The sequence below is a fragment of the Drosophila simulans genome, chromosome 3L, assembly GCF_016746395.2.
Source record: "Drosophila simulans strain w501 chromosome 3L, Prin_Dsim_3.1, whole genome shotgun sequence".
Lineage (NCBI taxonomy): Eukaryota > Metazoa > Arthropoda > Insecta > Diptera > Drosophilidae > Drosophila > Drosophila simulans.
In genome coordinates, this window is record NC_052522.2 from 9,678,582 (window position 1) to 9,706,110 (window position 27,529).

The 27,529-nt window shown below is 45.3% G+C and overlaps 8 protein-coding genes across 11 annotated transcripts; 4 read left to right on the forward strand and 4 right to left on the reverse strand.

Moving 5' to 3' along the window:
- The first annotated feature begins 1,298 nt into the window (after positions 1–1,298).
- Positions 1,299–6,906, forward strand: LOC6737503 (mediator of RNA polymerase II transcription subunit 15). Of its 2 annotated transcripts, none has more exons than XM_039293108.2 (5): positions 1,299–1,477; positions 1,708–1,938; positions 2,581–2,948; positions 4,699–5,028; positions 5,090–6,906. In XM_039293108.2, the coding sequence occupies exons 2-5, from the start codon at positions 1,902–1,904 to the stop codon at positions 6,782–6,784; spliced, it is 2,430 nt and encodes an 809-aa protein (XP_039149042.1). In that variant the 5' UTR covers positions 1,299–1,477; positions 1,708–1,901; the 3' UTR covers positions 6,785–6,906. The 2 variants fall into 2 exon arrangements, with proteins under 2 accessions (XP_039149042.1, XP_039149043.1); XM_039293109.2 differs by having other exon boundaries at positions 4,705–5,028.
- On the reverse strand, positions 6,907–11,079 carry LOC6737504 (transcription initiation factor TFIID subunit 2). The gene is made up of 6 exons (XM_016169816.3): positions 10,920–11,079; positions 10,802–10,856; positions 8,974–10,739; positions 8,503–8,915; positions 8,235–8,445; positions 6,907–8,174 (listed from the first exon to the last, which is right to left on the reverse strand). Exons 1-6 carry the CDS (start codon positions 10,967–10,969, stop codon positions 7,010–7,012), a joined length of 3,660 nt encoding a protein of 1,219 aa, XP_016031299.1. The 5' UTR covers positions 10,970–11,079; the 3' UTR covers positions 6,907–7,009.
- A 365-nt stretch (positions 11,080–11,444) lies between these two features.
- On the forward strand, positions 11,445–15,404 carry LOC6737505 (calpain-B). Its single transcript, XM_002084305.4, has 3 exons — positions 11,445–12,636; positions 12,694–12,968; positions 13,190–15,404. The coding sequence occupies exons 1-3, from the start codon at positions 11,696–11,698 to the stop codon at positions 14,749–14,751; spliced, it is 2,778 nt and encodes a 925-aa protein (XP_002084341.1). The 5' UTR covers positions 11,445–11,695; the 3' UTR covers positions 14,752–15,404.
- Positions 15,386–16,331, reverse strand: LOC6737507. Its single transcript, XM_039293116.2, has 3 exons — positions 16,091–16,331; positions 15,900–16,036; positions 15,386–15,846 (listed from the first exon to the last, which is right to left on the reverse strand). Exons 1-3 carry the CDS (start codon positions 16,160–16,162, stop codon positions 15,702–15,704), a joined length of 354 nt encoding a protein of 117 aa, XP_039149050.1. The 5' UTR covers positions 16,163–16,331; the 3' UTR covers positions 15,386–15,701.
- On the reverse strand, positions 16,279–17,099 carry LOC27209303 (protein Hezron). Its single transcript, XM_002084307.4, has 3 exons — positions 16,964–17,099; positions 16,715–16,903; positions 16,279–16,653 (listed from the first exon to the last, which is right to left on the reverse strand). The coding sequence occupies exons 1-3, from the start codon at positions 17,042–17,044 to the stop codon at positions 16,363–16,365; spliced, it is 561 nt and encodes a 186-aa protein (XP_002084343.1). The 5' UTR covers positions 17,045–17,099; the 3' UTR covers positions 16,279–16,362.
- Positions 17,100–17,163: 64 nt separating this feature from the next.
- LOC6737508 (type 1 phosphatidylinositol 4,5-bisphosphate 4-phosphatase) lies at positions 17,164–21,127 on the reverse strand. Of its 2 annotated transcripts, XM_016169814.3 has the most exons (6): positions 21,025–21,127; positions 20,446–20,703; positions 18,813–18,994; positions 18,538–18,747; positions 18,317–18,481; positions 17,164–18,238 (listed from the first exon to the last, which is right to left on the reverse strand). In XM_016169814.3, exons 2-6 carry the CDS (start codon positions 20,570–20,572, stop codon positions 18,122–18,124), a joined length of 801 nt encoding a protein of 266 aa, XP_016031301.1. In that variant the 5' UTR covers positions 20,573–20,703; positions 21,025–21,127; the 3' UTR covers positions 17,164–18,121. The 2 variants fall into 2 exon arrangements, with proteins under 2 accessions (XP_016031301.1, XP_039149048.1); XM_039293114.2 differs by lacking the exons at positions 20,446–20,703; positions 21,025–21,127 and adding an exon at positions 19,067–19,103.
- Positions 21,126–21,844, forward strand: LOC120284707. The gene has a single exon (XM_039293115.2). It carries the CDS (start codon positions 21,229–21,231, stop codon positions 21,664–21,666), a length of 438 nt encoding a protein of 145 aa, XP_039149049.1. The 5' UTR covers positions 21,126–21,228; the 3' UTR covers positions 21,667–21,844.
- A 585-nt stretch (positions 21,845–22,429) lies between these two features.
- On the forward strand, positions 22,430–25,470 carry LOC6737509 (nuclear distribution protein nudE homolog). 2 transcript variants are annotated; one of them, XM_016171256.3, is made up of 6 exons: positions 22,430–22,571; positions 22,642–22,795; positions 22,912–23,185; positions 23,249–23,506; positions 23,833–23,924; positions 24,666–25,470. In XM_016171256.3, the coding sequence occupies exons 1-6, from the start codon at positions 22,492–22,494 to the stop codon at positions 24,792–24,794; spliced, it is 987 nt and encodes a 328-aa protein (XP_016031304.1). In that variant the 5' UTR covers positions 22,430–22,491; the 3' UTR covers positions 24,795–25,470. The 2 variants fall into 2 exon arrangements, with proteins under 2 accessions (XP_016031304.1, XP_016031305.1); XM_016171257.3 differs by lacking the exon at positions 24,666–25,470 and adding an exon at positions 24,051–24,418.
- The last annotated feature ends 2,059 nt before the right edge of the window (positions 25,471–27,529 follow it).

Sequence of the window (27,529 nt, forward strand, 5' to 3'; positions counted from 1 at the left end):
TATTTTTCAAATTCGTACATACATTTTTATCAAGAATACATTTTCTAACCACTGTGCCTTGCCAATTGCAAATGTCAAACGAAAGACTTAGGCAGCGAACTTGCTGCAAGGGGTGGAGTTTTGTTTTCCGCCGGCTGGTGTGAGCACTCGTACTGGGCTTGGGCATATTAAATATGCATTGCTAATGCAAATGGAAAATGGAAACGCAAATGGAGGAGTCTCGCATCCGAATCGAAAACGCTTGTTAAAAGTAATGCGCCCAATTTGCACAAACACATACACAGACGCAGACAGAAAGGTTTAAAGACGCGAGACAAAACCAAAACAAAAGTGCCCTTTAGCCTCGACCAGCCCAAATAGCCATGGCCGGCAGCCAGATATAGTATAGTATAGTATGGAATAGTAATGTCCCTCTCCCTGAATCAAGTCAGTGTTTTCCCGTCTCCACTTCGGCGAGGGCGGACGGCCAATTTAGTGTCACGTTAGCATTTTCGGGGCGCTTCCAGGCGGCAGGCAAATGCCCGGGCCGTACCATTAGCCTTAACTTAACTAGCGGTTAGCCACCGACAGGGCCGTCAACGTTCAATTGGCCCCCTGGAAGCGAAGGTTCACCGAGAAAAAACTGTGCCGTTTTTGGGGAAGTTTTCATCGAAATTCTGGTGTCCAAATTAAATGTTAGCTATTATTTGGATTATTTCGAAATAACCTTGACAAAGGGAAAAGCTGGCAGATATTAATTTACATATTTGGCATTTCAAGCACTACATTTGGCTTTTTTTAAGTTTTTTACTGCTTAACCCAGAAATAATAGGCATTTAAAAATCAGATGTTGAGCAGAAACTTATAGCAAGTTTAGAATGGTGTAAACGTTCAGTTATAAATTTCAAATTAAATTTCCCCGAATTTATAACCCACAAGCTTTAAAATCGTATTCCTTAATGATGTTCAACTTTAAAAGCGATAAAGTATTAGATGAAAAATAAAATCATGAAGCTATTAAAAATAAATGTCATATCTAAATGCTATATCTAAAAAGGTATATTAAAGTGAAGTTAGGACCTCTCATTATTAGCTCTTAATGAATACCTTTTTCCCTCTGTAGAGGCGGTACATTTGCAGAATCGAGCCAAAGAGGCGATCGCAGACAGACCTTTCTCTTTGTGTTGGTGCCTGGCTGGCACGACGAGCCGCAAAGGTCGTCTTTGGATATAGCCATTGTGGCTTCAGCTGGAGCTCGGAACTCGGCGATCGAAGCTCGGCTGTCGGCCGAGACTCGTCTGTTTTGGCCACCGGATTTATAAATACAAGTGTTGGCCGCACAACGCCAAAGATTCGTTGGCTGAACGTGCAGCAGCGCGCGCGATCTACTAAATCCGATCCCCGAAACGGAGCTGTTGCTCCTTGTTACTAAAAAATAGTAAAAAAAAGAGTAAAAAAAAAAAATAAATTAAAACCAAAGACAGGAAAGCGGACGACGGTAAAGCAATCAGTTCATCTTTCATATCCAATTTGTAGCGTTACGAATTTCGCGCCAAAAACAATCCAAGGATTACGGGATACGAATTGCCACTCAGACTTTGATTCAGTTTCGGTTTCGCAATTCGCAGTTCGCAAATTCGGTTGCAGATTGTGTCGAATCTTCAGTTGCATAACTGCCAGTAATAATCGCATCGTGTTGTGTGCTTCTTTTGGTTCAGTTTGTTGCAGCCGGCAATGCTCGATGCAGATGCAGCAGATGCGACCATCGTAGTCCCAAACGCCTGACAAGGAAAACGACAACGAAAACGAAGCCGAGTGGGAAATAATAAAATATATAACCCAAGTGACTGTGAAAGTAGCGAACGGCCAGGCACAGATTCAGATATTCAATTACTAGTCTGCTGGTGCAGTGACGCCACACAATGAGAATCCAAATCTTGCTCCTGACACTCTTGCTGGGTGAGTAGACACCGAGATCTGCGGGAAATATTCGAATTTTTTCAGAGTTCTGAAGACTTGAGTCCCTAAGAAATTTCCATAATAATTACATTGTATTTTTTTGTTTTTGTTAGAAAATATTTTTAATACCAGTGAAACTACGATATTTTTTCTCAACCAATAAGGATTATAAGATAAAGGGAAAATATGAACAGGACACTTACTTTTTTAAATTCGTAATATAAATTAATATTTTGAATATTTATACTAGCTTGTAATTTCAGAGATCCAAATAATATCAAGAATTAGCATTCAAATTGTTTAATCTTTGCATTTATTAATAAATTGCTAGAATTTAGTAATTGTGATAATATTTCGAAGATAAATTGAGTTTAGTAGTTAGTAGCTTGAAAATCAAACCCAAAACTTTTACAAGCAATGCATCAAAAGTACAAATAAATTTAATACAAAAAATTTCCATAATTCAAATAATTAATAAAATGTATTAAATGCAGCGCTATAAAAGATTTAAAGGCCATTAAAAATTTTTAAACTATTCAGTGGCATAAAATAATTTAACTTTAACAAATGTAACCTTTTGGTGCAACTGTTTCCCACAAATACAAGCTCTAAAGTGACACCTACACCTGTCCTCCCACACAGGCCTCGTCTGCGCCCAGGCCGTGGATGCGGAGGCCAAGAGCAGCCAAGCCAAGCCGGCGGAAGACAGCAAGAGCTCCGCCTCCACGCCACTGGAATCGGAGGCGACCAAAGACAAGCGACAGGTGAACTCCAAGGAGACGTCTCTGTACCCCAACCACCGCAGCTCGGCGGCAGCGTCATCGGCCAGCGATGATCCCGAGGATGGTCAGGAGACCATCTACGGCTCCAAGCCGAATCAGTTCATCATCCGACCCATTGCACCGCACCAGCACCAGCAACACGAATCGCACCAGGAGCCGCAGTTGAGGAACTTTGCGGCGGCCAATTCACGACCCCATGCTGCCCAACTTCTCGAGCAGAGTCAGGAGGTGAGTTTGGGCAATTTGTCCATTTTATACATCAAAGGGTTTCCCTGTTTCCATTGTTTTTAGTTTTTGACAACTCCTTGATTATCTAGGATAAGTTATAGGTTACAACTTATGCATGAACAATCTGCAGCAACAGCAGGACTTGTTTTCCAAGTTGACCCATAAAACATCCAGCCGAAATCCCTGGGAGTGGGTTCAATACAGGGAGTGGGTGATCCACTGATCGACTGGCCAACTGACGGATTACCATTGCCATGAGGAATTGTTTGTTTTGTGCCAATCGGGGGGCGTTCCATCGACATCGCGGCTCTTGTCTGGCGTTTTGACTTGGCCCCGCGGCCATCAGAGGTCGGACATTGGACATCGGACGACCTGGGCCGATCGTGACTTGGCAGCGGCGGCAGGCACACGATTCTTTGCAAAATGCCGGATGTAAACATCTCGGCGCCCGAAACGACCAACATAAAAGGCAGAAAGCCAAATGGCCCAATCCCAGACGGATTTTGTCAAATTTTTCCCTTTCGCCGAGAGGCCAAGAAACCTTGACCAATATCTCGGCTTATATACGGAACGAATTTGCAATAGATGGTAGACAAAGGCGATTGCAATTAGCCAAAGACAATGTTTTGGTTGCAAAATGTATAGAAATTAAAAGTGCCGGCAAAAGTTGTAATAATAATCATAATAATGATATTTTTATTATAAATGCAGTTGGCAAAACTAAGTCACGACATGACGGCGACGGCGACAGCAACAAATGCATAATTGCAAAATTATTATTTGTCTTATTACGCGTCAACACAACAATTTCCACCTCCTGCCATCCAACTTGAGTTTCCACCCGTCCAACGGATTCGCTTGGCAATGGCTTCTCCAATTCTTCCCCACTCCCCGCCCCAACTGGTCTTCAGTGGGTCTTGTAATAGTGCAAGACATCGGAGCCCGTGGAAAAACAATGGCGCTTGTCGTGGGAAGAAAGTTGACATAATGTTATAATCACCCCACTTTTGGTCTGTCAGCTTTGTGTCGCTTCATGGCGCCTTGACTCGCCGGCGGCTTTATTTGCCATAATAATGTGAATAGTAGTCGATGGCACACTGTGCAACAGGTTTCCACAAGAATTCAGGGGCTCTCTGTATTTTTATGGACTTTTATAGTAAGCTGCTTGAAGATCTAATTACAAAAAAGACAGCATTCAAAAGTTTATAAACTATAATTTGGACAGATGACTTAAAAGGATTGAGTTTAAGAACTAAATTTACGAATCAAGGAATTGATTCGTTTTAATTTCAACTTTTTATTATAAAATCTAAATTTTTATGGCATATTTTTATACGTTTTTTATGGGAAATCCCCACACACCTTTGACGGCGAAACCTTGTTGCACAGTTTAATGTTTGTTGTTGCTGTTGCAACATCGAAGAGTCCGCGTCTTTGTGGTTGTTGTGTTTGGCGTTGGCGTTGCCAAAGTTTGCCACAAGTGTTATATAAACTAATTTTTTAGATGCCACGCCATTCTCACAGCGTTTGCCGCTCTGCTGAAGCACCTGCAACCAGTTGTTGCCGCTGCGGTTTGTCGCTCGGTTTTTGTGTTTAAGTCATGATGGTGATGGTGTTGGTCATGCGGCTCCACTTTAAACGGCTGCTGACATTGGCCGCCGGCTGAATGCTGGCAGTTCACACACCCACCATAATTATGCGCCCCCACTCACTTTTTCCCTTGCCATCTATCTGTATCCGTATCCCGAAGGTGCAGCACTACGTGTATCTGCAAGATATAATGCGCCATCATCAGCCCAAGGCCCTGCTGGCCGCAGGTCAAGGCAAGGGTGCGGCCAGTGCGCCCAAGAAGTCATCCACTCCGGTGGCCGAGGAGGAGCAGGAGCAGGAACAGGAGGCGGAACAGCGATACGCGGTGTCCATTCAACCGCAGCCGCAGCAACAGCTACAGCTCCAGCAACCACGTCCACGTCAGTACCAGGGTGTGGGTCCCTATCAACTGCCATTGCCGCTGCCTGCGCCACAGCATCGGTCGGTGAATCCCCAACAGCAGCAACAGCAGCAGCAACAACATCAGCAGGTGGGTCATCTAAATGCGACGCTATAAACCTCATATACTTATCAATCCTACTTTTCAAAAGCCCTACCAAGTGATTCCCGAAGAGCAGTTTCTTAAGATCCTGGAGGAGGAGCTGCAGGCTAGAGCCTATCATGAGCAACTTCGTCAGCAGCAGCAGCATCAACAGCAGCAGCAGCAGCACCAACATCAACAGCAGCAGCAGCAACAGCACCCCAAGCAACTGCCCATCCACAGCACGGCTGCCACTCACAAAGTGTTGCAGCAGGCGGATCCCTCGCTAGGATTAGGCGGCTATCGCGAGCGTTTTGTGGCCGAGCAGGAGCTGGTAACACCCACTTATTCGCATCCCCGCGGTGGTCCCAAATATCTGCCCTTGCCTCAGGCGCAACAAATCCAAGAGGATGATGAGCCACAACAGCAACAACCGCAGCGTGTGCAGCTCCACAAACCGATACCCCATCCCGGCCAGCAACTCATCCATGGACTGCCACCCCAGATTGCCTACTACCAGCCACAGATAAGCTACAAGACCCTGCCCAACCATCCACTGGCGAAATCGTCTCTGGAAAGTGAGATTGAGAAATTGCTGGCAGCCAATAAGCCTGGACAATCGTTGGCCTACGTGGACAGCAGCAACGAGCAGGTGGCGACAAGGCAACCCGCTCCGCAGCACCCACCACCACCCACCTCGCATCCCGCGCTGAGGCAACCCAAGGCATACCTGGCCAGTACGCCCAACTCCCTGCTGGATGCCAATAACCAACCGTTCGTTCCATCGCTCTTCAAGTTCAGCAACTATCAGCAACCGACGCCAATTTATCCCACGCCGGAACCCAAGCGATTGGGACCCGTCGTCTATCCCACACAACAGGCCAATCAGCCGCAGCCCTCGCAGTATTACTACCAGGAGGCTACGCCCACCGGGGCACCCAAGCCGAGCCCCATTCCCAAGCAGTACCACCGATCCAAGCACTACAAGCTGGCTTCACCCGCTAAGGCATTGCTCTATGCAGATTACGAACGTCAGGGCTCGCCTTCTCCACCGCCGCCGTCCAACTTCTATCCCAGTCCGCCGGATCCGCTAAAGCATTCCCAGAGAAATCTAGCCGTCACACCCACTGCTCTGCCGCTCCACGCTGAATATCCCTCACCGTCTCCTTCCCAGTCCAGTATCTATGTGTCCCAGGGAACTGGAATCGCCACACCATCCCGTCCCACGCCCACTACAGCTCCTATTCAGAAGCTACGGACTCTGGATGAAGTGAAGCAATTGAATCTGCCGCCTCCCAATGGCAAGCCCCTGACCCAGGCCGAATTCCAAGCTCTTGTGGACGCAGGATATCCGGTGAAGGCAGTGCCCGTGCCAGTTCCCGTTCCGTATGAGCAGTACGTTAAGGATCATCCGGAGTATCGCAATCACCCGCCTGTAGACTACGCTCACATCATGCGCCTGGCCACGCGGCAATTGGCTGCACATCAGCAACACAGATCGCTGGCTGCTCCCTCGGAGCCGTCGGTCAAGATCCTGTCCACTCCGTCCGCCGGAGAGCTGCATCAGCAAACGGCCACAGGCATCGGCGGCGGTAGTATCACATATTTGCAACCCATCGAGGGTCAATCCCATCCCCATGCCCTGGCCCATGTCCATGCGTTGCAGAAGAGGAGGCCGCGTGATGAGCAGGATACCGCCGTGGCGGGCAGCGAGCCCAAGGCGGCAGCTCCGGAGGCGGAGTCCGCGAAGGCGAAGGTGCAGTGAACCCATGTCCTGTTTTAGTTAAAATGTCCTTGTCTAGTTTGTAAGTATTGTAAAAATGTTTCAGCACTTCCTTAATGTTAAATTATAAACCGACAAATAAACATATGAATAAAACTAACAAATAATGTTAACCCCTTTAATAAATGTAATGTGTAAGGTATTTTACCTTTATTCTGTCATCTATCCCCCAAGCATTGCAGTTTCCCCACCTGCAGGAACCCTCACTTAGTTAAGGTTCATGGGCGGCAGGCTATTGCTGTTGCTACTGTCCGCCGAGCTGAGAGTGTCCGGAGTGGCTGTCTCGCGCGCCTGCAGGCGTGATATATGCGGGTCACGCTTGTCCTTATCCTTTCGCTCCTTGTCCTTATCCTTATCCTTGGTGTGCTTATGCTTGTGTTTGTGCTTATGCTTCTTCTTCTCCTTCTTCTTTTTCTTCTTGAGCCCACCTTCGCCGGACTTCAACTTGCCCTCCTCGTGGCTACTCTCATATCTGGTGGAGTCGCCCACGTCCAGCATTGTGGATGAGTTATCATCCTCGGCGTACATTTCACTCTTAAGGCGCTTGGTAGCTTGATGGGTATCTCGTGCTTCTTCATCTGCCTGCAGGACATTCACTTTGGTCTCACTGTCATAGGCCTGGACGTTAACTGGTTCATCTAGCACGGTGATCTCCTCGCTGCGTTCCAGCTTGATTATCTCATCGCCCACCTCAAATGCTTCTGTGGCCGTTCGCTTGATGGTAACCATTGCCGGCTTTTGCCGCTCCTGTGGCTCATTGTCCAAAGTATTCGTTTGCGTTGGCAAATGTGATTTTGAATCACTGGTCTTCTTGAAGCTGCCGGTTACGCTGCCTACACTGCTATTATTGTCCTTCATCAAATCCTTGTAGAAGCTTTGGTTCTCACCGGCCTGCAAGCAATTCGGACGCTTAGTTCCGTATAGTGCGTAGTACAGATCAACAATATCGCAGCGCAGCTTGGTATCGTAGGGCAATCGGTTAATACTGAACCATAGACGATCCACGAGATTGGGTTTATCCAGGCGGCTGCGAGATTCGCGGGTGAATGGCGGATTATCGATCAGCAGTTGGGCCAGGGCATGGCGAGCAGCCGGATCGGGATCAGTTTCCAGCAAAGTAATCAAATGTTCCAAATCCTCGCTGCGCCCATCCACCTTCACAAAGTCCACCAGACACTCCATGGCAGCAATGCGGAGGTCCAGATATATTCCATATTCGGCATAGCTGCGGTAAATGTGCGGCAGTGATGGCAGATGACCGAATTTTTGAAGCTTTCGGATGACCTTCAGGCAGGACACGGACACCATGTACTTGTACGAGGGCAGGTGTTTCTCCATGTTCAGCAGACGTGTAACTTCATCCAGCACAAGTCTGCGGATTAGAATTAAATAAACTTAATATAAGCAATAAATTTTCAGTTTGCAACTTTACTTCGCATCCGTGGATAGACTGTCCGTAGTGATTTGTGTGCCATGTATGGCAACGGAGACCACAGGTGTTAAGGTTTCGCCTAGAGCTTCCACCAAAGCCGCTCTGTAGTATGCATCGGTGTAATGGTTACGCGAATTCTCATTGTACTTGAAGAGATCGAAAAGAAAACGCATCACTTCCGGCGGGCAAATACCATGAGATGTGCGCAGACCTGAAAGGAATGCAAAAGTTTTCAAATAAATCACCCTGCTTAGCTAAGCAAACTAACCTGCCATGGCCACGGGAATAGCCTTCTGCAGGAAGTACAGCTGGAAGTTGGAGAAGTTGTTCAGTTTGATAATGTGCGGAGCACTAAATGAGCCGAAAAACTTCCTAAATATGTTCAGCATGGCGGGTGGTCCACTCCAGGAGGCCACCATCTGGTTGGCCACTTTGGTCAAGCTGTGGGCAGCCTCGCAGCGAACCTGATAGAAGCAACGTTCGCTTTCTATGGTGTCGGTTAACGCAAGCCTGGTGGCATTCGTTGGGTACTTTTGCAGGGCTTGAATCGCCTGAAATTGGGCAGTAACATCACGTTCATGGCGAAGCTGATACTGCCACTGGAAGTCGGGCTGCTCGATTATGAGGTCGCGCAGCAGAATCATTTCGGGATCGAGGCGGATCCAAAGCACAGGTGAGTCGCTATTTAAAAGTAGATGTTAACAAAATTCTTTAATCATATATTCCATAAAACACTTACTCCATGGCTGATAAATCCATATCCACTTCCTCACCCGTGCACAAGGGGATCTTCTTCTTTTTGTTACGCCTGCTCTTCGAGTGGCAAGTGATATCGGACTTTACCAGTGTGCTCTCAATCTGCAATGTGTGCTTAAAAGTTCCGTCCAACTCTTGCAGCTGCACCATCAATGGACCATTGTACTTCCTAATTCCCCGCTGATTGACAAAGTCCTGGCGGATCTCCAGTTCAATCGTGTTTCTCTTGCGATTGAACACAGATGTGAGCGAAAACTTGGCGTGCCCTCCAGTGCGCACCCACTGGTCCATGAAGACAGACATATCTTTTCCGGTTACGGTGAAGATGGCCTTGATAAAGATGTTGGTCGAGATGAGCAGCTGAGACCAGAGTCCTGCACCGATCTTTGTCGTTGCCGCACTAGAAGCCAAAGCCAATTGCTTATTGAACACCTGAATCAGCAGCTCCTGGCCGATGCGGTTCTCCAGCATCCGGATTACAAAATGAGCTTTCCTTCGCATCGCCTCCACATACTTCGGAGACACGGTGTGCAAACTCTTGATGGGAAAATAGTGGACAATCTCCTGCTGTTTGTTGGAAGCAGCCGATTGATTTGTGCCCGAAACAGGCAAAGGAGCTGGCGGCTGACTGCAATCGAGAATAATGCCGCCATACTGCTCCTCGTAGCGAACGACACGCGCCAGTTCAGATTGCACCCAAGCACGGTACTCGTTGTTGCCGAAGCACTTCCTGGAATACAATCCACACAGATACTCCGCAATGCCCTTGGCCAGCCAGGTGTCCGACCAATGATGCGATGTAATAAAGCAGCCAAAGAATTGCTCGGCCACAGCGCGCGACATAAAGGTTCGAGATATATAGGTCTGATCGATGATAGCTATGGAGTGCAGCAGGTTCACCGAAGCAATGCTCATAGTGGCATAGGCACTTATGTCCGTGTCCAATTCGTCCACAAACACTTGTTTGTAGCAACTGAATGGGTAGCGCGTGGATAAGGTCTCCTCGTAAAATTCAAATGCCTCGTGCAAGTAGCGAACCGTATTTTTTAACAGCGGCAACAATCCGGGCAGACAAAAGTGGGTCACTTCATGCATGTGCGGATCCACGTAGATGTCAAACTGACCCACAGCCAGCGCAATATTTGGTGCACATACTGGTGTGCTAACCGAATAGTGGAAGGTTTTCTTTCGCAGATCTGGGGTCATAATGACTTCTAGAAGTTCTCCACACGAAACGGCGGTCATATTTTTGTCGACAGTGAACTCCAGCCGCCAGGTGCAGGGATCGGCGAAACTGTCCACGCAGGGAAACCACAATCTCGAGGAGTTTTCATAGCAATTGGTGAACATATGCGAGCTGTTCATCTGTGTCTCCTCGTCCGTGGAAGCGGGTGGTATGACAAAATGTACGCCGCATTTGGGATTCTCCAACGAGAACTCGATGCGGATGCGCAGACCCTGACCCTCTTGGATCATAGAGTAGCCCTCGGGCGGAACCTGGATGAGAAGTTCGCCGTTGTTCACATCCGGATCGGTGTACTGGGCGGCGGTCAGATGATGCTTGGAGTAGACCTCCAACACGCGGCTCTTCGGGTCCTTGTAGCAGATGTTCTGGAAGGGATCGAAGTACGTGAAATCCGCCTGGCAGACATCATTCAAAACGACGTTGTAGATCCGCAGCTGCTTGGCGTTCAGGCGTATTAGGCGCAGATTCTCGCTGTTCGGCACAATGGTCAGCTCGACCACGCCCTAAAAGGAGGAGGCGTGTTATGTTTTGTACATATTTAAGTGTATTTAAGTTATATCCTCACAATTATGCTCCTCCGCTCGAAACTGATGCCCGTGAGGCTCACAACCTGATGCGCCGTGCTTTACAAAAGAGAAAACTAATTATTTTTGGATTCCTAACAGAGCATGGTGAATACTTATAATTTAAACGGACGCAGCGGCACCTCGGGCACCTCAGGTTGCGTTTCCATCGCTCAACTGCCGGTTATGCGCCAGAATTGTTCAACTAATTTGCGTTTGTTATCAAAAAAAAACACGGCACTGTTTGACTTCTTCTTCTTTTTTGAAAATGCCGACAGGGCTAAAAAAAATACCAAATTCATTTGGATAAAGATGGCAACTCTGCTCTGTAATGTAGCCCTGGTCGAATTGTTTAGCCCTTATAAGGTGTTGGGTCTTTAATATTGACCACTAATTAATTGTTTACGTTCGTAAATAAATACACAAATTAAAGTGCACTTCAAATACTTCCCAAATACGATAATAATATTTTCTTAGGTTTTTTTTTAATTTATAAAAAGCAAAAGTTCTTTTTATTAAGACTGTTTAATAAAAAAAATGTAATATTTTTATAATCTTTTTTCTGAGTTAATAAATGAATTAGAATGTTTTAAGTATTTCATTCTGCAATTTAAAAGCTTTTATGATTGCACTTGCATATTCAAAGAAAATTTATACAGAACGCGCAAGGGTTAAAGATTATGAATCATTTACCGAGAAAGTTAAATTTGGATACTTCTCCCATTTAAAGCGTACGATTCCCAGCGAGTCAGCAGTTTTACCACGGCAGCGAGTTAATAAACATCTGGATATCATCCAGTTCCGTAGTTTTAGCCGATTTGCAACGCCATTAGTAGGTAGTTTTAGGGAAAAACCAGTGCGTGGACGAGGAAAACCACAGTGAAAAGCCAGTAAAAATGTACGGCATTGATAATTACCCCAAGAATTATCATGCCAGTGGCATTGGCCTTGTCAATTTGGCGGCCTTGGGCTACAGCAAGAATGAAGTCAGCGGCGGGAACGAAGGAGGAGGAGCTCCCAAACCCTCAGCGGGCCTCTACCCCTCGTTGCCCTATCCATCATCCGAATCCGTGGGCGGAATGCCATATGTGGTGAAGCAGACGAGTCATGCTCAGAATGCTTCGTACGCGGGACCCGCCATGGGCATGGGAATGCCCGTGCCAGGAGCCCCCTCAGCGCCGGCTCCATACCCTAGTGCCACGCCATACCCAGGAGCAGGACTTTATCCCAGTCTGCCATCAGCCAACGTATCATCGCTGCCGTATCCCACTGCGCCAATGGCGCCCTATCCAACCGGAATGCCCTATCCAACTGGCATGCCGCAGCCCAATCTACCCTATCCGGCTGCTCCGCTCGCACCATATCCATCTGCCATGCCCGGTTTGCCCAGTATGCCAATGCCGTACGCTCCCATGCCAACGAGTCCGGCTCCTCAGCACAATATCGGATTCCCAGCACTACCATATCCCTCGGCACCGCCACCGGCCAGTGCTCCAACCCAGGAGGAGGAACCTTCCGTCGGCGTGGCCGAGCTTAGCTTCACCAGTGTGAAGGTGCCCGAGAACCAGAACATGTTTTGGATGGGTCGCAAGGCCACGAGTGCCCGGCAGAACAGCGTAAGCAAAGGCGATTTCCAATCTCTGCGCGCCAGCTGCGTGGCCAATGGAACCATGTTCGAGGATCCCGATTTTCCGGCCACCAATGCTTCGTTGATGTACTCACGGCGACCGGATCGCTACTACGAGTGGCTGCGTCCCGGTGACATCGTCGATGATCCGCAGTTCTTCGTGGAAGGCTATTCACGATTCGATGTGCAACAAGGAGAACTTGGCGATTGGTAAGACTAAACAAATTCATACATAAATGGATTCAGAAATTAAACGATCCTTCACAGCTGGCTACTGGCTGCAGCTGCAAATCTGACGCAGGACTCGACGCTCTTCTTCAGGGTGATCCCGCCGGATCAGGACTTCCAGGAGAACTACGCTGGCATCTTCCACTTCAAGTTCTGGCAGTATGGCAAGTGGGTGGAAGTGGTCATTGATGACCGTCTGCCCACCTACAATGGCGAGCTAATCTACATGCACTCCACGGAGAAGAACGAGTTTTGGAGCGCCTTGCTGGAGAAGGCTTACGCAAAGCTCCATGGATCTTATGAAGCACTCAAGGGTAAGAAATGGAATATTATCAGCATTTCTAGAAGCATAAAAAACAGTGTGGCATACCAAAACTTATTTTGTTTCTAAAAATACACTATGCTTATCATAGGCTCTTCAAAAAAACAAAACTAATGCGGCAAATATTGCGGTTAGAACTTTGTTGAAGAGATCTAAAATTTAAATACTTTCTATAGTTTTTGTAATTTTTTGTAACCATCTCTTCACGCTTAGGCGGCACAACGTGCGAGGCCATGGAGGACTTCACGGGCGGCGTCACCGAGTGGTATGACATCAAGGAGGCTCCACCAAATCTATTCAGCATCATGATGAAGGCCGCCGAGCGTGGCTCGATGATGGGCTGCTCCTTGGAGCCGGATCCACATGTTCTAGAAGCGGAAACGCCACAAGGTTTGATCCGCGGTCATGCCTACTCCATTACCAAGGTGTGCCTCATGGACATATCGACACCGAATCGGCAGGGAAAATTGCCCATGATACGTATGCGCAATCCATGGGGCAACGATGCCGAATGGAGCGGTCCGTGGAGCGACAGCTCGCCTGAGTGGCGATTCATCCCGGAGCACACAAAGGAGGAGATCGGCCTTAACTTCGATAGGGATGGCGAGTTCTGGATGTCCTTCCAGGACTTCCTCAATCACTTTGATCGCGTGGAGATATGTAACTTGTCGCCCGACTCACTGACTGAGGATCAGCAGCACAGCTCCCGCCGCAAGTGGGAAATGTCCATGTTCGAGGGTGAGTGGACATCTGGCGTAACAGCTGGCGGTTGCAGAAACTTCCTGGAGACCTTCTGGCACAACCCACAGTACATCATATCGCTGGAGGATCCCGACGACGAGGATGACGATGGCAAGTGCACGGCTATTGTGGCCCTTATGCAGAAAAATCGACGTAGCAAGCGCAACGTGGGCATCGACTGTCTGACCATTGGATTTGCTATATATCATCTCACAGACCGTGACATGCAAGTGAAGCCCCAGGGGCTCAACTTCTTCAAGTACCGAGCATCGGTGGCCCGTTCACCACATTTTATCAATACGCGCGAGGTGTGCGCCAGGTTTAAGTTGCCACCTGGCCACTACCTAATTGTTCCATCGACCTTCGATCCGAACGAGGAGGGCGAGTTCATTATTCGCGTCTTCTCGGAGACGAGGAACAACATGGAGGAGAACGACGATGAGGTTGGCTTTGGCGAGACCGACGATCGCATTGCTCCCGCTCTGCCGCCACCGACTCCAAAGGAGGAGGATGATCCACAGCGCATTGCACTGCGCCGTCTGTTCGACAGCGTGGCTGGCAGCGACGAGGAAGTCGACTGGCAGGAGCTGAAGCGCATCCTGGACCACTCTATGCGCGATGTTATGGTGGGCAGTGATGGCTTCTCCAAGGATGCCGTGCGTTCGATGGTAGCCATGCTGGACAAGGATCGTTCCGGTCGCCTGGGTTTCGAGGAGTTCGAAGCTCTGCTAACCGATATTGCCAAGTGGCGGGCGGTCTTTAAGCTGTATGACACCCGTCGTACTGGCAGTATTGATGGATTCCATTTGCGCGGAGCACTCAATTCGGCTGGCTACCATCTGAACAACAGGCTCCTGAACGCCCTGGCCCATCGCTACGGATCGCGGGAGGGACAAATACCATTCGACGACTTCCTGATGTGTGCCATCAAGGTGAGGACATTCATCGAGATGTTCCGCGAACGGGACACGGACAACTCGGACACGGCCTTCTTCAACTTGGACGACTGGCTGGAGCGAACAATTTACTCTTAAATTACTTGCAATTGCTACTAATCTAATCCTAAGTGCCACGTATACTTAATCTACCTGTGCATTACATTATTCATGCATTCAAATGATCAAGCCAACACACAGATCCATGACAATGCGGTCCGGCGATGCAAAGAGATACACTCACTGAGCCAACGAGAGAATCTTATCTATATGACCAAATCCGGAAATACAAATCATGTGGCAAAATTGGAGTGGCCTTGGAACGGCACGAGGTTGCTATGCATGATAAACTGTATAAAACCCGCATACACAATTCAAACAATTAACGCTATAGATTTTTTACCATGCTGCGCAAATGGGAGAGATGACTAAGAGCAAGCAAATCCACTCCATGCACCTCGAAAAGAGCCGGAAATTTACTAGTACAAACTGAACAGTGCATTATTACCTTACCAATCGCTACGAGACACTCGGAAATTAGAACGCATCGAAAATATTTATTAGATATACGGAATGAATGAGCATGTATTTTTATAACATCGTTAGCTCCGAGCAGTCCAGGTGCTAGAACTAAGTCCAGCCAAACTCTGATATTCAAACAAACGTTGTTATTATTATCAGGAAAGTAACGCGAAGCGAACAAGCCAATCACACTCATCGAATATTTATAAGCTTAAGCAGAAAGAATATCAGAATAGCAGTCAATTTATTGAATCACATCAAAAAATGTAATGATCATTTCTTTTGTATTTAGTTTTCAGATCAGTAATCTCAAAACACACTTTAATTAGGCACCCTCTACGTCAAAATAAGTGTTTAACTAACTGAAATTAACCAATTGGGTTTAGAGGCTCTTTGTTGGATGCTTTTATATTTTACTATAATTTTTGTGAACTAATCAAAGTTACTCTTGTATGCAATTGTTACTATTAATAATTTGTTGTCTGACTATTTGTATGTATATAAATAAAATGCAGTGATGATTCAATCTACTTGACGACTATGACCACATCAGCGCCATTCGGGACTCCAGCATCGATCATTATTTGCTTCATGTCATCTATAGGCAGATTGTTATCGGATGCCAAGTTGTTTAGGACCTCCAGAAAGTCTTCGTACTCCAAACGCCATTTCCTGCGGCATGTATTTGATTAAGAATGATATATAGATTTAATGTAGTCACTCACTTGTATCGCATGTATATCAGACCGGTCTGAGTTCGAGTTATGGGATTGGGCATGAGCTTGGCCTGCTCCAGCCAGGCGTCCAACTGCGAGAGGAGTATGCTGTCGAAGTACTCGTTCTCGATGTCGGTGGGTATGACCTGCCACCAATTAGATGAAAATCACTCATCAAATAACTGGGTCATCCATCATACCTGGAAGTTGGAATACACCAAGAACAGGCTGTCCAGCGTGTGCTTCTTTGGTTTATCTTCATCATCGGCCATCGTGTATTGTGTGTTGTGTGTTGTGCATTAAATCGAATTTGTACAAACGAGAATGGTTTCCCCTGGCAGATAAAGAGCAGTATTCTGTGTGGGTGTCATGGCTATATGTGTGTGTATTTTGAATTGTTTTGTTGATAAACAAAACGTACAGAGAATTGGATGCTATCTAGACAACTGTTGCCATGGGCACGGCCGTCCTTCTAGAATTGTTTACTGCAAAAGCTTTGAACGACCCCTCGGACGTATATCGCTAGCTTGGGATTCCAGCTCTGGTACCGAATATTCTCCGTGCCATAAGGCGCATGGATGGCCACCTGATGGAGTATATTGATCGCCACTTGGTCGCCTTGGTCCTGCCAGTTGATTGCGGAATCGCCGAAACGCTTGACCAACACCCTGAACAAAGCTTGTCCGAAGGGCGAGACATTGGGATGATAGCTCCGGCAGGAGAGTGTACGATGTTCGGTTGCGTATCGGTATCGTTCTCGGATCTGCAAACGCAAATGGTTGAGTGAGGGTTCTCCTAAATGTCTATATAGAGAGTGCTTCTACCATGGGTATATCAATCGGTTCTGGCTGCTGAACTTCAGCCGGCGGCATTGTTTCCTTCACTATTTCAATGTCCATGCACAGGGATAGATTCACAATGGTCACATTGCAAGTGGTCTGTTCGTCGCCACCGCCATTGCTCGATGGACACTTCATTATCAGCATTTTCGCGCCCAGATCGAAGGCCACAACCTGGGGAAGCATTGAGAGTATTATATAATCGTAAAAATAATTATTAATATTTAGTTTTACCTCGCCCGAAACGTTGTCGCCAAAACAAGTCTTGCAGCGCACTATTGAGCCCACAGTGAAGCAAGGAGCCAATGATGACATCTTGGCCAAGAAACTTGAAACTTTAAAAAATTTAATCGAAATCGAAAATCCCAGCCGATGTCCGATGTCAAGTTCAAGGCACTCTACTTTCTACTTTGTTGCCGAAAAGTCGATGGTGCTTGTGGTTTTATTTCTTTTTATTTACAGTGTATGTATGCTAATTTATAATGTACTAAATATAAATGTTGTTGTATATATATATATATATTTCAAAAGTAAACCGTTCCTTTTAATCATATATATATATGCAATTTCGCAGTTTAGCAGTTGCTGTCTAAATTGATTTTCTTTATATCTGCATGAGCGTTGCTTGTTCTCTGTTGTTCAAGAAGTGTTGCTTTGTTTATTTTCATTATAATTATGTATGTATGGTATTGTATATGCGCGTATGTATGTACCTTCATTAGCACTATTAGCATACCCTTCAAATTGTTTCTAACGCCAAGCAACAAAACGCTTTCCTCCGCTTTGGCGCGAACTGAGAAAAAGTGCATTGGTTAAATTCTAGGCAACACAAAACTGAAAAGCGTATCAAAACGAATACGTAATGTATACCGAATACCGAAATATCTTGCAGGACAGGCACGAACGGATAACAAATCGGACACTTAAACAACGAAACTGTACAATCTTTAAAATGGATCCTGACGATTCTAAAAATGAGATGCACTGTGGATTGATCGGTCGCTGGTCTAATAACTAATGACTGCCAACACAGATCGGGGGGTTTCTCTTTTTACTTTTAGCACTTGAATGGTAGCTGCACGGCGACCCTTGAAATATTCGCTTTTAGTATAGTGTTTAGTTAGTTACGGCCTTAATATCCTAATTATGCTTTTCAACGGGGAGACCTCCTTTCGTAAATTTAGCTAGGTTTGCTATTAGTTTTGCTCGAAACGAAGAATTTTTGTATGTAGCTGAATTGCTGGAGAAATGTTCATATGTTCCGTCTGCAAATTGGCTGCTTGTGTTTAGTTTTAAATTTAATATCAAAAGGAATGATATATATGAATAATATATATATATAAAAATAAAACAATGCACTTCCTTCCTTGCTACTGGCCCCGTGCTTTAGCTTTACATTGGCCCATCGATGGCGCTCACTTTAAGGCGGAAATAGTAGGCGGACCGGGCCAGCATGCAACCCGAAATTACGAACAGCGCCACGTAGAGGAAGTACATGCCACCGTGATCCTGGAAAAATGCAGGAGGAAACACATAAGAGTTTAGAAAATCACATGCTTCAGCTTAATTTAAATTGAGTTGACTTACCGAAGCAATCGAGTATGTGCCGATGGTTACACCGATGCCTGTGATGAGGAACACCAGCGCCACAATGGCGAACATCACAGCGCGGCTGTTGGCAAAGCGCGAGCCCACCGATGAGACCTTCCTGCAGTGTGGACACCGGGCCAAGGCGTTGTGATACGTGTTGAACTGTAAGAGCAAGCGCTACAAGACTCCTGCTGCTGTGATTTGGATTAATAACTCACCAAAAACGTGTCCGAACAGTGGCCACAAGTGACGCGGCACATGCCCGGCATGGTTGGCACGGGCGGGGTGACGGGACTTGGGGCCAGGTTGATGATCCTCTTGCAATTGGGCCTTGGACAAGCGATTCGCTGCGACGAGCTCTTGCAGATTAACAAACAGTTGCATGGGCAGCGAACATACTTCTTGCCGGCTGGAGCGTTCCGAATGGGCTGTTGATAGCCAAAAGCGTATTAAGTTACAATCGGATTCAAAGAATGTGTTTAGAATTACTCACAGTAGCCTCATTGCAGTGGGTGCACTTGACCACGTGCTGCTCCCGCTTCGTGGTGATGTCAATCATGTGTTGACATACCCGACAGGTGACCATCGGCACGCCTCCGGTGTTGGTGCTCTGCTGATACGGCGGCGGCAGCTCATCGGGTCCAATGCAAGGCACTGCCGTCGGTGCTCCATTGCCTAAAATACCATTGCAAAGTATTATTAACTACTTATAATATGGTGTAGACCCATGCCCTTCAAAGGCGAGACCTTTGGTGTAGAATAAATACATCTCGCCAGCAGAGTTCCCTCAACCACACTGCTCATCTGGCGGAGATTGGCTCATGGAGGGAGTGAGAACTGCATTTTCTGATAGTGTGCATTGTGTGGCTCTGGGAAGCTGCGATAAACCAAATGGGTCAATGTTTTGGCTTTGTGAATGCAGCTCTCCTGTCCCAGCATTAAACTAGTGCAGCTAGACCGCAGTTGTGGTTCTCGTCTCTCGATCAAAACAAGTTCGAACTTTGTGTAAGACGTTTTTAAATGAAATCAAGGCGTGTGGAAAAGACAAAGAGTGACATGACACACACTCTCCAGGAAGATTGTTTAATAAAAAGTCGATTAATTGCAAATAAAGTCATATTACTTTGCCTAAATGATATACAGAATACAGAATGAAAACCTATGCAGATCATTTAAAGATATTTCTTCATTATATCTTGTTTCTATCACCGTTTCAAATCACATGACTTTACAAATTAATTGGGAACATGGAAAGTCGTGAAGCCCTTGTAACTAAACTCTTATAGAGTATATTAATGATAGCTTTTTCCGAGCTGAAGATCAGGTTCCTTGGTAAACAATGGAACCACTGCTCATCGCAGACACTCAATGCCTTCATTTTCGCCCTGTACTGCGATAAGGCAGCGAATGACATGATGACTCATGGACTTGGCTGCCCCCGCTTAACCACCACTGTACCAACACCTCCGAATCGATGCTGATTAAACAGCTGTGGGGAACGCTTTTTGTGCTGATTACGAGCGTCCTCCTAGCATAAACAATAACAAAGGCGGTGCGAAAATTTGGCCGATACCGGCGTGGAGTAACTAACTACAATCGATCTTCACATTTTTGGCAGCTCTTCACATAGTGAAAAATAGGAGTTCGTGATAAAATTACATATTTTTTCGGGGTGTACGTGGCCCATTTGATAATTAGGCCAATAAGAGAATTATATATTAGGTTGCAAATTTTTGGTTAAAACTGAGAAAAAAAATCAAGCTCTATAAAAATGGGATCTGGGATCAACTTAAATTTGTATAATTTTAAGATCAATTGGAAGCAGTTGTAACATATTGATCTGTAAAAATGGCATATAATTTAGGATGACATTTGGGCAGCACATATCCTATCAGTTTTTCTTACTGTGCAGTCCCATCGCTCCCCCCGCACCACACCCCACGCATTTATGACTCAGTTGGGTGAAGTGTGAAAATGCCAAATGAGACGGCGAGCAGACAACTCGGAATCACGGCGTTGGATGCGGATAAGTGGAGCGCCCGCACACTTGTTGGGCTTCCAATGGGCCGCCCGCCCGGCTGATTGGATGCGGGTTGAATGGCCGGCTTTACAATAACGATACGCACCGTCCTCGTTTGTGGCCACCGATGAGTTGCTGCCGGGATTATCGGCACCCTCGTCCACGGCGTCCACGGAATTGTAGCCATTGCCGTCGTCCTTGTTGATCAGGCTCTGTCGCTCTGGATCCGCCATTGTGGACTATCTTCCGATAAATGGATTATAATCTCTATATGCTGGAGCGTTTCCCGTTAGGCTGCACTTCCAGTTGCCTTTGTTTTGTTGTTGCTGTTGCTGCGGGGGCTGCTGCAACGCGTTGATTTCAACTGGAAAATGATTGGGAAATCCAATAGTTTAGTTGCTGTGCCACATAATTTCGGACGCAACGAGTTCTTTGTTCACGATTGCCGCAGTAGTTTTGGTTTTTTTTTTCTTCGTTCGTCGCGGTTTTCACTCGCGTTGATTGAAACACATCCTCCCTTTTTTCCCTTTTCGGCATGCGCCGCAATTAATCAATTCGATGCTGCTGCATGTGCAACGCCCACGCGAGCTCGATTGCCGCACTCACACAGTTGACATTTGGTTATAATTCTGGCAATTGCGTTAATTGTTTAACAATTGCTGGCCATATTTGTGCTATATTTTACCTTATTTTTGTTGAAAATGCACTGCCGTCGATGCGATCTGGCCACACGCTGACTGGCTGTCTGGCAACGATGTCCCGTTTGAGATGTTTCAGTTGCGGCCCTGCCATGGAGTTGCCACATCGATGGTAAAGAACTAGAACCAGTTCAGCGAAAAAATTGTTCATTTTTGGAACCAAAACAATTCCGCCGCGGCTCATATCAAAAATGTCTAAAATCACAAAAAACTCCAATAAAATTGACAGTAAGGATTCTGGCAGCGGGGAAGATTCAAACAGTGGCGACAATTACACGTCCACAAGCTCCAGTGACTTTGAAACTAGCAGAAAACACAAACTACGTCGTAAATCCTGTCGAAATGTATCATATCATTATCATGCGCTGCCCATGCGCGTAGTTGGCGAAAATACTGCAGCACTGGCACAAACTCCCAGCACCACTCGTGATTTAACATTAAGCTCAGCTCAAATAATTGAAGACAGTTCCGATTCTGAGTTTCATATTTCAAACGATACCAGCAACGATGAGCCGGCCAACAAATCGATAACGTTTACAGCTCGTCCATTAGAGAAATATGATTTAGAATATATAAGAAAACTACGTAAGCGCAAAAAGAAGCCGAGTAAAACTATATATGTTGATTAAATTTCAAATATCAACTGTTGACCAGGGCTGGTAAAACCAAATGCCCAGCTATTAGCCAACACTGGCAACCCAAGCCAGGGTTGGCTAGTGCGTTTTTGGAGTAGTGGTAAATTTTTACGAGCATAACTATTTACACTGATTTTATGTAAATAAAACAAACAAAACGTAGCAAAATTAAGTGCAAAGTGTAAGTAGAATATGTGGGCGTTCGTGCAGCATAAAATTCTAGGTATAAACACTGGAATTCCACGAGAAAATCACCGATGATTTCATTTCCATGCAATGCGTTGTTGTATGGGAAACTTCGTCGTAGCTATTTGTTGTTGTTGTTGCTGCTGCTGCTCATCACCATCATCCTCGTTGTTTTCGTTGTTGTTGCCGCAGCAGCTGCGTCACAAAAATGAGTTTAGTTCAATTTGATTTTATTTACATTTGATATGGACAAAACGGACTACCCATTTAGGGCATCAGTAGCAACAGCAACTACAAAAATCAGGGCAAACACCTGTTCCTAATTGATTTTTCACTTTTCTCCACCGACTTCTAGTCTATTCACCACCCCCAACACACAAAACAACAAAAAAGCAAAACTTCGACTTGAACAACAACTGTGTTTTGGCATTTTAATCACAGCAATTAAAAATAAAGCAGCTAAAAAACACGAATAATTACCTATGCAGGAATAGACCAACCGTAGTACCTAGTATTGTGTAGAAATTAAAAGTTAAATAACTTCGAACGAACGAAATTTCAAAACAATTTTGACCACCGATTAGTACACAAAAACCGCAAAAGGGAGTCAGCAGCTAAGGAAAATTTGCAGAAATGGAGTCGCCACCGATGTTTAATAGTGTGGAAGATGAGTGCAGATATTGGAAGGAACGATCTAAGCAGTACCACAAAGAGTAAGTGCCCAAATCCCTCTTACAGTCTTTGAAATCAGCCATATAGCATAGTTTTACCTTCCATTTTAAGGTGGACAGACGTGAAACAGGAGTACGACGAGTTCGTGGAGCAGTCCCGCGAAATGGAAATAGAAATGGACGCCACTCTGGATCAGAAGCAGAGTATAATCAAAGATCTCACAGCCAAACTTACAATGTTTGAGCGGGAAAACGAGTCTCTAAAGGTTGGTACAAGCTAAGCCCGATTTACACAAACTGAGCTTAATTCCTAAACTCAGTTTGCGTAAATGTGGCTTTGAGCTCCTCACAAGATCATTCTTTACCACTATTCCATCCTCAGCTCAAGTTGGAATCGCATGGCATCGATATGTCAAACATGGAGAAGCAGCTAGAAACGGTGAAGAAGGATCGTGACACCATGAAGGTGTACCTGCGGCAGCTGGAGCAGAAAAACGACGATTTGGAGCGTGCCCATCGTATACTTAACGAAAGCATAGAAAATTTCGAGAAGATGCTGGATCAGGCCTACGAGAAGAACGCCCTCCTGGAGCTGGAAGTGGATGAAAAGGGTTTGCTGCAGGAGAAACTACAGCGATTAATGGATGAGACGAGAGGTGGATGATTCAAGACCAGACGTTCAGTACAAACTCAAAACTAATTCATCAAATCTATTGCAGATCTCAAGCAAGAGCTGAACGTCAAGTCACGCTTTACCCCAGTGGTCAATGGAACGAGCATTCCCACGGCAAACGACACAAATACGGTCAACAGCTCGATGAACTCGTCCGCCTCGCTGCCAAATGGTATTGTGGCCAATGGCGAATTGGTAAAACACGACAATGCTGTCGCCACAAGAGCCACCAGCGTCAGCGTCAGCGCCCTCAATGGCAGTTTAGTTAATAGAAACGAATATAACCAGCAGCATTCGCTTAAGAGTAAGATATTGAGTTCCCTAAAGAAAACCAGACGCGTGCTAAAACTGTCCAAGTCGAATCGCCAAACGTTCAAGCCATGCATTTAGCATTGTTTTTCCATTTGTTTCTTTTTTACTTGTTTACCAAACAAATGTAGCCCGCTTAAGTTCCTCATAATTTGTAATTGTATTGTAAATTATTAAAATTAAGAGCCCAAATGTGACGAAAGAGTTTGCAACATTTCTTGTAGGCGATTTTTTTGTACGTTTTGTGTTTGCGTCTGTAGCTAGTAGTTGACCAACTAACCTCTCGACTAACATGCTGTGTATGTGTGCTTCCTCTTGCAGATCCCGAGAACCAAATCAATGGCAATTCCATGAACCCCAGCTCCCGCACAACGGCGCTCAACATTGTGGCCGACATGTTAAGAAAACTAAACGTAAGTCCCTCCACAAACTATAAGTCCAGCATGCCATCCTACCTCATCCATTGTCTCGCATGTACATATGTTCCTTGAACCCTTCACTCCCACCATCAGCTTATGTGTTTTTCCCTATGTTTTTAGTGGGACAAGGCACTGCTATGTCCCGAATGCGAAAAGTTTCGCTGCATTTGCGAGCGCCCTGCAAGTGTGCAGCCGCCGCCGCCATCGGCCAGCGAGTCAAGTCTCTTTCGCCGCGCCTTTGGCGGCAGCAGCAGCTCAGTGGCCACGAGTAGCGCCCAGTCCACGCCCGTCAGCGATTGCAGCTCCGCCGGAAGCCTCGGTGCGGGCTCAAACATTTTCAGGCGATTCGCCGAGCGCATGCGAAATTCGCCGGACGCCAGCCTGCCGCTCTGACAATGCGCTCGAAAATATAAGACTAATTTTAGTTGCCCTCCGCTTGCATTTATTAATTGCATTGGTTAATAAATACAAAACTTATTTGTACCTTATTTTATGTTCTTTGTTTTTGTTCGTTATATGCTACGCTAGTTTCAAAAGCCCAGTTTAGGAAAGGTACTTTAGAGTACTCATGATGACTTGGATTGCTGACTAAACTCTGCACTGCTCAAACCATTAAAAAATGAAATATTCATTAATTTATTTATTATATGATGTGCCTAAATGCTTCTATAGTTAATTTTTCATATATTTCACTTACTGTTGCTTAATCCGCCCTCGTTTTGTGTATCTTTCTAGGCGATGGAGACGAAACTGAAGACGTACCGCGAGAATGGCCAGCCCATGCCGCAGCGACATCGCTCCTCCCAGCAATCCACACATCCGGCGCTGGCCGGACTGCCTTGCCTCTCGCTGGATGCCGAGTAGTGAGGATTCTGCAGCTCAGCGTGATCCACAAACCCAAATCCGAAACCCAATCACCTAGGGCGGGATACTGTTCAGTTGGCTTTACGTTTACGTTACGTTACTTTAATGTTACTGTTCGCATTAATTAAGCTTCTGCTGCCTCTTTATTTATTTGAACTAAAATGACTTTGTATAAAACACTTGCGATATTATGAATTACACAACAGTTGATGTTGTTGTTTCGAGCCCAACATATATAACATGCCTTAGTACGAATTAAGTGTATACCTAAGCTAAGTACCCACTCGGTTCACTTTTGACTTGAATTGTTAACTCGAACGCAATTGTTTTGGCATACAATGTGTTTAGCGACTAAGTTCAAAGTTTATCAAACAGCAAAACAAGCGAAGAAGCTCTGTCCAAGTATTAAACTTCAAGTGGACAACCAATACTCGTAGCGTTTAGGAAAAAGACAAGATCTAACCCGGGAAAACAAAGAATTATCGAAACGATCATCTAGTTATATTGTAACTATCCCCAGAGCAATTTTCTGTTTATATTTACCAGCGAATATAAATTTGTAAAAATGCAAAATATTGCAAACTGTATAAAGCATAACAAAAACTCCAACGAACAGGCAAACAAATTATATATATATATGTATGAATAAAGAGCAAAGTAATTAGTTTAATAGAAACCATCCACAAGCACATCAATGTCAATGCCGTGTGTGTTGCAACTAATTAGTTTTAAATAATATTTGAGTTCATTACACAAGGTGAATGCTGCGTCAATTCCTATGCCAAGGCCGAATTTCCATTTCGAGAGCTTTTAGCAAGGGGAAACTTTCCCCGTTTTAGACCGATTTCATTGCGGATTTTCCCGGAGCTTTACCCCAACCAGGATGTTGAGCTAACTGAGTTGGTGTATGGAGTCGGCTGGTGGACGCACAGTGCTCCACGGTGGGCGAAGTAAACTGGATCTGATGCCGACCTTGCTGGCGAGAAGGTCCGTTGGCGGTAAGCTAATGAAAGTACTTTGGTTTTTATAAGTAAGCACCGGTTGGGTTAGCGTCGTCGAGTGCTTGGCATTAAGCGAGCCATGCTGGCTGCCTGGCTGGCTGGAGAACTCCTTCCCAGATGCCAAATCCGCCACAGCAAATGCAGCGAGGGAAAAGTGGGTGAAAAATGAAAATATGACACAAGCTTTTATCATACGCATAGCACTTACCAGGGCAAATGGGACGCTTGCTGTTGCTCTTGTTTGCTGCTGAGTGCATTGTTTGCTCCCGTGGGCGGTATGGGCTGTATAGGTGGTCGTCCAGGGGGCGTGGCATTGGCCATAAGCGGATTGGGAATGGCACAATGCAATTGCCGTTTGAAATAAAAGTGAGCAGACACAAAGCCAGTCCTGCATGAGTGCACCGAAAAACAATTCGGATGCATCATCGGTTTATTCGATTTGGTTCAACATGTAGCTAAGCAACTATTTATTTATTTATTTAACAATGGAAACTATCAATAAATATGGGAAAATTATAAATAAATATAAATTATAAATTAATAAATAAAAAAGATAAATTGGTACTTAAGAGTACCATTTGAAGTTATGAACATTTTATTTTTTAAGTTTTTAATGTTACGACGTTTTTTGATTGCTTTTTTCATAATGAATTAAGTATAAAATTCTAATATTTTTCTAAAAGTGAGTTGCTGACGATAAAACTGAAAACTGAAGGTTATTCCCTTCCTTTGTCCTTTTTCAAAAGTAATTTGAAGAATCTGCCCCGTTTTTTTGCGCCGAGCCTGTCGCCTGATGAAGTCCCGCGGGAGGGACGATCCCTGGCAGCTAATTAACTGGCCGCGGATGCCATTTGCCCAGGAGCACAAAGGCCAACAATCAGGACCTGGCCAACAGTCCCAATAAGCGGGTCAAGCGCAACAGCGAGCGAACCCGATTTACCCTCTGCAAAGCAAACAAACTCAATTGTTTCGGCATAAAAAACGAGCAAACAGCTCGTAAAAAACTGTATCAAAACACTGGCTTAAAGCGAAAGCTTTCGAAATGCCTGGAAAAAACAGGGTGTAAGGTCTGTTGGCCAAATTATCGAAGTCATTAAACGAATGGCTTAAAGACTTCAAGCATAACTGAGTGCAGACTTTAAGTCGGTAACTGACTGAAAAGTGGTTATTAAACACGTTTGAAGAGTTATTGGTCGTAATTTAATTACAAAGAACTTTTAGTTGAGTGGTTTACTCATTAAAAAGTAATATATTCCACTCTGAAGTTTTGGGAAATATTTTTTATATATTTATAATTCAGTTTTAGACATGACTTAACTGACTATAAAGCTTTTCCTTTATATTTTAAGTACATATATACCCTTGAATTTAAATATATTAATATATATATACCTGAACACACCTTTAACGATGCGATTTGCATTTTTCCAGTAAACATTAATTTCCCAAAAAAAAAAAACAAACAGGAAACCGAAAATTCAAATTCCTACTGTATCATTATCTACTAATTCCGTTTCGCATGAAATTTTTGGCTACCAACGAATTCCACTTCCGGCGGCACCCTCTAAAATTTGGCGATGGCGGCCCAAAGGTTTACGGCATTTATGGTCTTTAAATATTTAAAATACGCGACGCGTCGTCGTAATGTAGGCACGGAAACGAGTACACAAACGGAAATAATGATGAGGTGTGTATGCCTTTGTTTTTGCTGCTTTGTGGATGCCCGAGGGTCCT

Excerpts from the sequence above, each read along its gene's own strand:
- LOC6737505 (XM_002084305.4), top strand. The coding sequence starts at position 11,696 with ATGTACGGCATTGATAATTACCCCAAGAATTATCATGCCAGTGGCATT. Across the intron at positions 12,637-12,693 it reads CAAGGAGAACTTGGCGATTG|CTGGCTACTGGCTGCAGCTG; the intron begins GTAAGACTAAAC and ends GATCCTTCACAG. Across the intron at positions 12,969-13,189 it reads ATCTTATGAAGCACTCAAGG|GCGGCACAACGTGCGAGGCC; the intron begins GTAAGAAATGGA and ends CTTCACGCTTAG.
- LOC6737507 (XM_039293116.2), bottom strand. The coding sequence starts at position 16,162 with ATGGCCGATGATGAAGATAAACCAAAGAAGCACACGCTGGACAGCCTG. Across the intron at positions 16,037-16,090 it reads TGGTGTATTCCAACTTCCAG|GTCATACCCACCGACATCGA; the intron begins GTATGATGGATG and ends AATTGGTGGCAG. Across the intron at positions 15,847-15,899 it reads CTGATATACATGCGATACAA|GAAATGGCGTTTGGAGTACG; the intron begins GTGAGTGACTAC and ends TACATGCCGCAG.
- LOC120284707 (XM_039293115.2), top strand. The coding sequence starts at position 21,229 with ATGTCTAAAATCACAAAAAACTCCAATAAAATTGACAGTAAGGATTCT.
- LOC6737504 (XM_016169816.3), bottom strand. The coding sequence starts at position 10,969 with ATGGAAACGCAACCTGAGGTGCCCGAGGTGCCGCTGCGTCCGTTTAAA. Across the intron at positions 10,857-10,919 it reads CCGCTGCGTCCGTTTAAATT|GGCGCATCAGGTTGTGAGCC; the intron begins ATAAGTATTCAC and ends TTTGTAAAGCAC. Across the intron at positions 8,175-8,234 it reads AGTCTATCCACGGATGCGAA|ACTTGTGCTGGATGAAGTTA; the intron begins GTAAAGTTGCAA and ends TCTAATCCGCAG.
- LOC6737508 (XM_016169814.3), bottom strand. The coding sequence starts at position 20,572 with ATGGCGGATCCAGAGCGACAGAGCCTGATCAACAAGGACGACGGCAAT. Across the intron at positions 18,482-18,537 it reads ACTGTTCGGACACGTTTTTG|TTCAACACGTATCACAACGC; the intron begins GTGAGTTATTAA and ends TTGCTCTTACAG. Across the intron at positions 18,239-18,316 it reads GCACATACTCGATTGCTTCG|GATCACGGTGGCATGTACTT; the intron begins GTAAGTCAACTC and ends GCATTTTTCCAG.
- LOC6737503 (XM_039293108.2), top strand. The coding sequence starts at position 1,902 with ATGAGAATCCAAATCTTGCTCCTGACACTCTTGCTGG. Across the intron at positions 2,949-4,698 it reads TTCTCGAGCAGAGTCAGGAG|GTGCAGCACTACGTGTATCT; the intron begins GTGAGTTTGGGC and ends CGTATCCCGAAG. Across the intron at positions 5,029-5,089 it reads AGCAGCAACAACATCAGCAG|CCCTACCAAGTGATTCCCGA; the intron begins GTGGGTCATCTA and ends ACTTTTCAAAAG.
- LOC6737509 (XM_016171257.3), top strand. The coding sequence starts at position 22,492 with ATGGAGTCGCCACCGATGTTTAATAGTGTGGAAGATGAGTGCAGATAT. Across the intron at positions 23,186-23,248 it reads ATTAATGGATGAGACGAGAG|ATCTCAAGCAAGAGCTGAAC; the intron begins GTGGATGATTCA and ends AATCTATTGCAG. Across the intron at positions 23,925-24,050 it reads ACATGTTAAGAAAACTAAAC|TGGGACAAGGCACTGCTATG; the intron begins GTAAGTCCCTCC and ends CTATGTTTTTAG.
- LOC27209303 (XM_002084307.4), bottom strand. The coding sequence starts at position 17,044 with ATGTCATCATTGGCTCCTTGCTTCACTGTGGGCTCAATAGTGCGCTGC. Across the intron at positions 16,904-16,963 it reads GCGACAACGTTTCGGGCGAG|GTTGTGGCCTTCGATCTGGG; the intron begins GTAAAACTAAAT and ends ATGCTTCCCCAG. Across the intron at positions 16,654-16,714 it reads AACCGATTGATATACCCATG|ATCCGAGAACGATACCGATA; the intron begins GTAGAAGCACTC and ends TTGCGTTTGCAG.